The 10,307-nt window shown below is 47.6% G+C and overlaps 1 protein-coding gene across 1 annotated transcript in view; it reads left to right on the top strand.

Annotated features, from left to right (window-relative positions):
- ephb4a (eph receptor B4a) overlaps nucleotides 1–6,787 on the top strand; it is a 39,730-nt gene extending 32,943 nt beyond the window's left edge. The window contains 6 exon segments of the mRNA XM_048236243.1: nucleotides 2,024–2,271; nucleotides 2,738–2,953; nucleotides 3,103–3,252; nucleotides 3,688–3,881; nucleotides 4,876–5,034; nucleotides 5,214–6,787. Coding sequence (XP_048092200.1) covers nucleotides 2,024–2,271; nucleotides 2,738–2,953; nucleotides 3,103–3,252; nucleotides 3,688–3,881; nucleotides 4,876–5,034; nucleotides 5,214–5,322 — 1,076 coding nt within the window. The 3' untranslated portion in view covers nucleotides 5,323–6,787.
- The last annotated feature ends 3,520 nt before the right edge of the window (nucleotides 6,788–10,307 follow it).

Below are 10,307 nucleotides of genomic sequence, written 5' to 3'. Positions count from 1 at the left end.
TCTCTCTCTAAGGGCTTTCAGATATAACCTCCGGAGTATATGCTGAGGTTTGTCAAACGGAGGTCCTACCCTTCGGATGATTCAGATATGATGTTAACCTGCGGACCTTATACTGACCTTATACAGACCTATGTGTGAACGACATACACGCACATACAGAATCTCCGTGTGGTTGTCGAGTGAGGGGTGGGGGCTTGTAGAGTTCACAAGAGGCGAGATATGACGCAGAATATATGCGGCCGCTGTCACAGCTGCTGTTTGTTTACAAAGTGTATGCATTATGTAGGCTAAAGAAGAAAAATCTATTGTGCGTAGGCTAATACGTGAAGTAGTCACGTAAGTGCGCACTTGAAATTGACCTATTCAGTATTTGTATGTGTGCTTCGAATAAACACATTTATCTGTTTTCAACGTTATGTAGCAGAATTACTTGGCTATGGAACCCCAAATCTGGTTTGCATTGGAGAGAGAGAGCATGCACAAACTTTATGGTACCAGCCAATTCAGTAGGCTAACTCAAGACTTCAAGGCCATCATATACAACATTTTTAAGCAACAAACAAAATACTAACATAACAGTGAAGTGGTTCATTTTTTCATGGTTTATTTTTCCAAAAGCATCCTCTCCCCATGTGTCTGTTGCATTTACCTAAGGAGCTTGGAACAAAGTTGGCTTTTCTTCCTTTTTATTTTCTCTAGGCATATTTTTGCTCAACAAATATCAGCGAGCTCAGCAGTGAGGTCATGAGAAGGCTATCAATAAACAGAAAACCGACCGTGTTGGCTAACAATTATTTATTAAATACTCCTGTTATTGTCATCAACGACGTCGCTGTAGGCTACTGCCTTTTCCGCGCCTTCTGCTTATGATGATTCAGCCTTTTGAATATGTTTGGCCTTGCGATGCAGTTGTAGGCTACAACGTGTCTCTTGCCGTTCCCTTCATGTGTTCTATCACAATGCTGTCTGCCCTCATGGACAGTAGCTCCGTGATGTCTGCATTTCCAGGTCGGAGATTTTCTGGACAGCACTATGCCACTCCATCATAACACTAGCATTTAAGTCAGATCTAACCACATGGACGCACGAAAGAAACGTCACCGACACGCCCTCTCACTAGGTGTGAATTTTAACCGCATGTTCTACGCTTCGTTCAGACACAACACATTTACATAATGTCCGGAGGAAATACTAGGGGGGGGGGGGGAGTAGTAGAACAACCGGCTAAATTCGGACTTCCATATGACCGGTTACGTCGTTCAGATATACGGCCCCACCGTTTAACATCCGCAGAACCTCCGGTCTTACACGTATGTCTGAAAGCGCTTTCTGTCAGTTCTTCTTCTACTTTGGCCCTCAAGTTCTGTGTGTGTGTGTGTAGCTGAAGAGTGCTCGCTGCGCTCTGCGTGTGTACAGTATGTGTGTGTGTGTGTGTGTGTGTGTGTGTGTGCACATGTGAGCGTCTGCAGTCTGCACGTGTGTGTGTGTGAGCTGGGCCCGAGGCTCATCTTATTTTTAAAATCACACACGCTGTCTGCGTCTCTTATGGCCTGTCCCATTAGATTAGCTCTGTTTCCCACATGCTATTTCACACGCTCACAGATGAGCTGTCACTCATTAGAGACAAATATTTTAAGTAGGAGCATGAAATACGGTCTAATGATGTACTATGTATGTGTGCTTATGTAAGGTTTGTGTGTGTGTGTGTATGTGTGGGTGTAGGCTTATTTTCTTATTGCATTCTGAAGCATAGCTTCAGCTTTCTGTGTGTATATGTATTTATGCGTATGTGTGTGTATGTGCGTGTTTGTGTGTGTGTGTGTGTGTGTGTGTGTGTGATTGTTTTTCTTTGCTTATTTTCTTGTTGTATTCTGAAGTATAGCTTCAGTTTTGTTTGTGAGTATTGTGCATGTGGTGTGTGTGTGTGTGTGTGTGTGTGTGTGTGTGTGTGTGTGTGTGTGTGTGTGTGTTGTAGTTCTTTGTTTCTGACCCATGTCTCCCTCCTCTCACTCTCGTGGTCCAGGTGAGTTCGGTGAGGTGTGTCGCGGGCGGCTGAGGATCCCGGGGAAGAAGGAGAACTACGTGGCCATCAAGACGCTGAAGGGTGGCTACACAGACAAACAGCGCCGCGACTTCCTGGCCGAGGCCAGCATCATGGGTCAGTTCCAGCACCCCAACATAATCCACCTGGAGGGCATCATCACGTCCAGCTGCCCCGTCATGATCATCACCGAGTTCATGGAGAACGGAGCGCTCGACTCCTTCCTACGGGTGAGTGTGTGTGTGTGTGTGTGTGTGTGTGTGTGTGTGTGTGTGTGTGTGTGTGTGTGTGTGTGTGGAGTGTGTGTGTGTGTGTGTGTGTGTGTGTGTGTGTGTGTGTGAGTGTGAGTGTGTGTGTGTGTCTCCTCGTCATTTGTGCGTGAGTGTATGTGTGTGTGTAAGAGGAAGACAGAAAGTGTGAGTTTGTGTGTGTGTGTGTGTGTGCGGGTGTGTGTGTGTGTGCTCTCATCTGCGAGAGTTTCACGTTTTAAGCCAATTATCCCAGTGACAAACTTAAATAGAACATAATTCAGTTCCGTACAGTTTCCATCAGTAGTGTCACCACTAGTGTGCCCTGCTCCACACACAGATGCACACACACAGAGCTGCTGGATTTCAGATTTGTGCTCAAACTGTCTTCTTTTTTGAAGTAACTCTATTTGAAGCAGTCCTGTTTGACCCACTTTTGTGTTCGTAGTTGAATGACGGGCAGTTCACGCCCATCCAGCTGGTTGGAATGCTGCGTGGCATCGCCTCAGGCATGAAGTACCTTTCGGAGATGAGCTACGTGCACCGCGACCTGGCAGCCCGGAACATTCTAGTCAACAGCAATCTTGTGTGTAAGGTGTCCGACTTCGGCTTGTCCAGGTTCCTGCAGGAGAACTCGTCTGACCCCACCTACACCAGCTCACTGGTGAGTGCTAAAAATGCACACACACACACACACACACACACACACACACACACACAAGGTTGCATAAGTGTAAGGTCGTCCAGTCCTAACACCACCACCTAAAGACAGCAGCACATTAATAAAGTGTGTGTTCTTTCTCTTCACCTTAGGGAGGTAAGATTCCTATTCGCTGGACAGCCCCTGAGGCCATCGCCTTCCGAAAGTTCACCTCCGCCTCGGACGTATGGAGCTACGGCATTGTCATGTGGGAGGTGATGTCGTTTGGAGAGAGACCATATTGGGACATGAGCAACCAAGATGTAAGTATGCGAGTCAATGCTTGTTTGTTTTCATACATGTGGTTTTCTTGTCACAACATTGGGGATATTAGAAAAAAAATGATGGAATTCAAAGTAGCACAAATATTTGACGTTGGCTTGTCCAGATTCTTTTTACTGCAACCATAAGTCCCAAAAAGCACAAAACTCTCAATTCCCACTCTATGTGACTTTAGTATTAGATCCGCAATCAAAAAAGTTAAAAGTATAATAAATATATATATATAAATTTAAATCTTTTAACCCTTAAAGATTAATATATTAAAGAATATCTGGATTCATTGAATTCAACATAGGATTTTAGAAACGGAAGAGACGGAATCTTCTGTTAGAATGTTCAAAAACCCACACCTTTAAGGGTTAATCTTTGAATAGCAGACTGAAAAATACCAACTGTGTCTGCCCTCCCATCTGTAGGTGATCAATGCCATCGAGCAGGACTACCGGCTGCCGCCACCACCAGACTGCCCCACCCACCTGCACCAGCTGATGCTGGACTGCTGGCAGAAGGAGCGCACGGCCCGCCCACGTTTCTCCGCCATCGTTAGCGCACTGGACAAGCTCATCCGCAACCCCGCCTCTCTCAAGATCACTGCCCAGGAGGGAGCAGGGTGAGTGACAGGAACTGGCTCCAATGGGCTGAGTGGAATGATTTAGAATGAGCCAGTGAAATGTTCCAGAACAACAACAACACATTTATACTGAATGCTTATCAAGGTACTCAAAGCACTTTGCAGTGAAGGGAACCACCAGCAATGTGTGGCACCCACCTGGGTGATGCACGGTATGCAGAATCAGCTAAATGGGCGAATGGGACAGACTGCATTCATTTTTTATTCAAAGCCACTTGTAGAATGTGTCCCAAGCTCTCCGTTATAAAGTGGGAAGCACAGCAATAATCACAAGAGCTGGAGTTGTCAGCACCAGCTCTTAGGGTGTGTAAATGACAAGCCTGTGAGATATGGGGCTCTAAAACAGCAGTTTAGATACCAGGTGTGTGCCTGCGTCCGCATGACGAATGCCTGGGATTGCTGGCGATAAAAGATGCTTTGACACATGTGGTAGGATCCCAGCTCTCCCGAGTGGAGTGTTTGTTTCTGACTGACGGCTTTGATGGATGGGTCAGCGCATTGCCTGTCTGTTCTGCCCAGCATGGCTGTTTCCATGTGTGTTGTCCCTGTCCATTACAGTCCATCAAAACTGTCAATCAGAAATTCTCCCGGCATTTCACCATTCCCTCTTGCACACAACGTACTGTCAGTCACATTCTCTGGCCCGCCCACCTCTTCCCTTCCCTGCATGCTGTGATGTCAGTCAGGCCTTCCTAAACCCCGCCCCTCACCCGCATTTCCCTGTCAGTTTCCTGTCAATCATGAGTCTCGTCCCACCCCCCTGCCTGCCTCTCACGGCTGGAGCTGTCAGTCAGCCTGGGTGGTAGCTCCGCCTTTTTAGGAGTTCTTTCCTATCCGCATGCCATGTTTACTGTACAAAACCCCCTGCAGCGACTATGTGGGCCAATTCAATAAACTCTCCCTCTCTCTCTCTCTCTCTCCCTCCCTCCCTCCCTTCCCCCTCCTCTCCTCTCTTCTCTTCATCTTGGTCCAGGCTCTCCCACCCCCTGCTGGACCAGCGGCCCCCGCTGCCCCCTGCGTCCTGCGGCTCGGTGGGGGAGTGGCTGCGGGCCATCAAGATGGAGCGCTACGAAGAGAGCTTCCTCCAGGCCGGCTTCACCTCCATAGAGCTGCTCGCCCACGTCACCACAGAGTGAGTGACCCCTTGACCCCTCTCTCCCCTAGCAGCCCTCACCTAGCCACCGCTGGACATGCATCCACGTCCACACAATGCTTGTGGGGAGCAGAGGGCCCCATGTGATCACTGGATGTCTCTCTTGAAAAGACACCATGTCTGACTTCCCTCTCTCTTTCTGTGCTTGTTTGTGACAGGGATCTGCTGCGTTTGGGGATCACCCTGGCCGGCCATCAGAAGAAGATCCTGTCCAGTGTGCAGGCCCTCCGGATCCAGACCAAGAGCCCGGGCAGCGTGCATTTCTGAGCAAACCGCTCCCCCTTCCTTCCCTCAACCAATGAAAATGAAAACTCAGCGCACTCCAGCATAGACCGCAACTCGACATCCCTACACCACCTCGACATGCACAGCACACGCGTGGAGCCACACAAGACACAGAGTCCCTCTCTGCTTCAGCAGGACGACTCAAACCCGTTGGATCTGCTTCATTGCTCCATAACCAAACGTTTGGGACAGTCCAACACTTGTGGCTCGGATATAGACAGATAACCCAGAGCCAAAATGACACTTAATCAGAGAGACTCGTGAGGAAAATGACAATGCGTATCTAAGGAGGCCATGTAACAGGATCCTCAGAGAGGGAGAGACTGATCACTTGCAAATAGAAAAGACACTGCGCCAGAGGCAGAGCCAAATCTGAGTGATATCGACGCCAACTGAGGATGAGCACATGTTCAGAATTGGAATATCAAAATGCCAAATCGAGGACGAAAGCCTGGACTTTCAGAGAGTATTTTGTATAAACCCCCTGAAGAAGGACTTCATTCTCACCTACTGCATTTTAAACCTCTTCCACATTAGCGTTTCACCCGAGCAGGTTTTTATTGAACTGAAGACACTGTGTTGAAGATGCCTGTGGTCTGCCAAGAGTGTCTGGACTCCAAAGTATGTCTGAACAAACTGAACGAACCGTACATTCTGTAAACACGGCACATTTAGCGTGTGCGACCTGTTTTTTACACTCAATGTTGCGTGTTGTTTCGGCGGATGTTGCTCATGGTCGTGTCATGTCTCTACCGGGTTAGGGCCGGTGACTGCGGACGTGAGGTGGATTAGCACTTGTGTATATTTGAAATGAACTCGGAGCGAGGCACAGTGGGCCCCAGTATACTGTGGGGGTTTTTAGTGAGTGTGGAGCAAGTCTGCATTTTTACACTCAAATGCCCAGCTGAATCAATTATAAAGAATCCAATAGGCCAAGAGACCAGTAGAATGCTGTCAGCTTTTTTCTATATGGATTTTACCTCAGAACAGGGGAAAAAAATATCAGGGGATTGCCATGGTCTTAATTAACAGGAATATTCTCTTTTTCCAAAATGGCTTCCAAAGGTGCCATATTTAATTTAGCACATAGATCTCAGCATATGCTGGTGCCATCATGGTTCACTGGTTCATGTGGTCAAATTGTGGTGCCATTTTCTTAAAGGCAACATAGCTGCACCTGGGTTTGGTTTCACAAGAAAAAAAGACAAATGCCTCTGTATTAAGCATCAGTGGAACACAAACTTCCGTCCTTCTTCCTGCTCTGAACAGGATTGTAGGTCGGAGTGAGTATGGTCTTCACATTGGAGATCCAACAGCTCCCTGTGCGTTGCGCTGCCTTTCTTATGTTGTGTATAAATATCTGGTTTATGTAAATGAGTTTAATCCACTCTTTATGGTCTGTGTGTAATCTGTGTTCTGTCACAATAAAGATTCATACCTCTGCTCATCCCGTCTCTCTCTCTCTCTATCTCTCACTCTGTTCCCTCATTTTTTTTTTTCACTGCCCTCACTGTCATGTTCTTCCTCTTACCATGGCTATAGACTGATCCTTTTATATGTGACAGGAAACCTCTAGAGTCATTACTCCTGCTTCATATCACACACACACACTCTCACACACACACCAAAAGCACACACACAAACACAAACACTCACACAGTCACACACACCTGTAGGATGCATATTTCCATAATTATTTCGGGGGTTATCCGTTTTCTTGGCAGCACTTGTGTCAAGTATACCTCCCCGTAGATAGCGTGACCTTCTCCGTGTCGTGGGGGTGGAGGGCTGCTGTGGTTTGGGACTGGGTCTTACAGCGCCTGTGCCCTCGCCTCCAACCCCCCTCCTCCACCCCCGCCTCTCCCCCAGTCGCTGAGCTGCCATCCCCCTCTTCCTTCACTCAGAAACAGGGCCCCACTCCACCACCGGAGCCAACCTGTCCTTGGGTCTGTCCTCTGTCTCTCTCTCTGGGTGTTTGCCTTTCCTTTACAACTCCTCCTTTTCTTTTAAAGAAATAAGCTGTTTCTTTCCTCTTGCTCTCTCTCTCTCTCTCTCTGTCTCCTTTTTGTTTGACTCAAGTACTTCTGAAGTTCTTTGGTATTTCCATCCATCATGCACTCCTGTGTTTCCTGTGGACGTTCTCAAACAATGTGGCTGTCCCCCACGTTTATTTTTACTCTCTTTTCTGTTCATGGTGTTCATTTATTTATGGTCGTGCTGCCGAGCGCTCTCCTGGCCTCTGTGTCATTAGAACCAGGAACCAATTAAATACTTGTGTGTGTGTGGGTGTGTGTGTGTGTGTGTGTGGGAGAGACACACTTTCATCTTCATAGAGGGTGAAACAAAGAGCATTCCTGTGGAAGGGTGGAGGAAGAAAGGGGGCTCTGACCTTCCCCCTTCCCCCTTCTTATCTCTGACGTTTGAAACAATACCACCACCAAACCCCCTACACACACACACACACACACACACTCCGTTAGCATCCCTATATCTCATGGCGCTTCCTTGCCACTAACAAAAGGGCTCACCTTTATCCCACAGGACTGCAGCAGCAGACATCTGAGGGCATGGAGATGAAGAGGGTGAGACAGACAGAGGAATGACGGCATGGAAGACATGACTCCCTTTCTCTTTCTCTCTCTCTTTTTCTCACTCTCTTTCTTTTTCTCTCTCTCTCTCTTTCTCTCACTCTCTTATCTCTCTGTCTCTAAATATAGAGAGTCCAGGGGATTATAGATGTGACAAAAACAGTCCCCCCCCCCTCACTCTCAGCCTCCTCTGTATGTGAAAAAAACACATTATTTGTCAGGAGACTCATCAGACAAAAAGGATGATAACAATAGGCCTGTTTAGACTCTGCATTACCATCTGACCACTGCAATCATATCATGCTGATCAGGTCCTTACCCAGTCATGGCACAGCTCATTTGCACATGCCCTTTTCAATGCCGCACTGCTCCGCCATCCAGATATAGACTCTATCTCTTCATCACCCATTCAGATATTTCATATATTTCAATCTGAGTGGCTGCCGTGCATCAACCTCTCGAGTGCTGGAGGGTCCCCTGAGGCCGAGCTCGGGCCAATCAAAGCCGACCCTCAGTGTATGATTTAGAAGTAAATGCAGTGAAAATTCTGCTGTAAATCCCATTATGATGCCAAATGTAAATAGAACAAGGATGAGATGCACCGCTATGATAATGACTGTTTACTTTCAGTACTTTTTTTGAACTATATTCTGTCCTTCAGCCTAGACAAAGACTAGACAGTCATTATTCTGAACCCCGACTGTATATGTGCATTATGTAAAACAGTAGCACTGCTCTGTTCTGGGGTGAGTGGAGGTTGTTTACAGCAGGAGGCTGCAGGTACTCCCCTGCGCCCGTCTGCATGGAAGCCTCACTGCTGTCAGCAGGCTTTTTCTCACACTCTTTAGCGTTGACAGAGTGAGCGAGTGAGTGTGTGTGTGTGTGTACACGTGTGCGTGTGTGTGTTTGTGTCTGTGTGAGTGTGTGCGTGTTGTTGTGACCTTTATCTGAATAGCCATCCATTGGAAGACATAGCGCAGATAAGAGACCGCGGGGCCTGTCCGGGGTGAGTGCTGTGGCTTTGTGCGTCCACCTCTCTTTACATTCCTGGGGGCATTCAAGCAGGGAGCACCAGGGCCGGGCCAGTGAGGGCAAGAGATAAGACCCCGAGCCAGACACCAAGGAAGAGTGTGTGGATTTATGTGTGTGTGTTTGTGCAGATGCACAGATGTCGTGTGTGTTTGTATGAGGGTGTACTCTTGTTTGGTTGCATGAGGGGTTTTGTTGTGTTTATTTGTATATGGGTGGAGAATTGTTATGTCTGTTTGTGCTTTGGAGTGTGGGTGTTGACTATCCAAACACAACACACACTGTATGTGTGTATGAGTGAGTGTTATGACTGACACAGGCAATAGGATCTCTTTGTTTGTGTGATAGAGTTTGAGGAGTGGGAGTATATTCCGTTTACCCTCCCTATATTTGCCATTGGCTCAGTCCATCCAGCGAACATCTGCGTATCTCCCACTTACTAACAGCCCTATACGTCAGACCGGCATCCCCCACCACCACACTTCTTCACACTCCACTCTGGCCCCGATCCAGATCTACCCTGCTACGTCTACATCTGCTCCAGATCTGCTCCAGATTGGGCCTGCTGTTTGGAGGGGAGAGGCCACCGGGCCACCAGCAGAAGGGGCTTCCATTATGGCGCAACTCAACTGCCAACTCGACAGCCACGCCACGGGACTCCGGTTTCATTTGCATATGTGTTTATTTATCCATCCATCCACTCATCCATCCATCTGTCTATCCATCTATCTTTCTGTGGATCTATCTATCCTTCAGAGGGTCTGTGGGTCTGTATCTGTTTGTGAGGTGGCATCTACTCATCCATCTATCCATCCATCTATCTATCTATGCATCCATCCATCCATCCTTCAGAGGGGCTGTGGGTCTGCATGTATGTTTGTGAAGTTGCTTTTATCAGCTCCTCCATCTGTCTGTCTTTGCCTGTGCGTGGTCTGCGTGTGTTTAGTCCTGCACACACACACACACACACACACACACACACACACACACACACACACACACACACCCTCTCTATCTGTCCATCTGTCCACACCCCTCCATCCATCTCTCTCTGGCCCATCCGTCTCTGCTCTTCAGCTCCTCTCTCCACCCGACTCAAGGATTTCCTTTTAAGTTTCTCTTTTTTCTCTTCTTTTCTTTCTGTTTACTCTTGCAACCCCCCACACACACACACCTCAAGGTTCCCATTTTCACCCACTTTTCCATCAACATCTGCCCTCTCTCTTTCTCTCTCCTTCTCTCTCTCTCTCAATTCAATTCAATTCAAGGTAGCTTTATTGGCATGACAAAGAAATTTGCATTGCCAAAGCAGGACATCAAACAATACAATAATACAATACAGAACATACG

Source organism: Alosa alosa, chromosome 2 (assembly GCF_017589495.1).
Source record: "Alosa alosa isolate M-15738 ecotype Scorff River chromosome 2, AALO_Geno_1.1, whole genome shotgun sequence".
Taxonomy (NCBI): domain Eukaryota; kingdom Metazoa; phylum Chordata; class Actinopteri; order Clupeiformes; family Clupeidae; genus Alosa; species Alosa alosa.
This window is presented reverse-complemented; position numbering and strand designations above follow the sequence as displayed.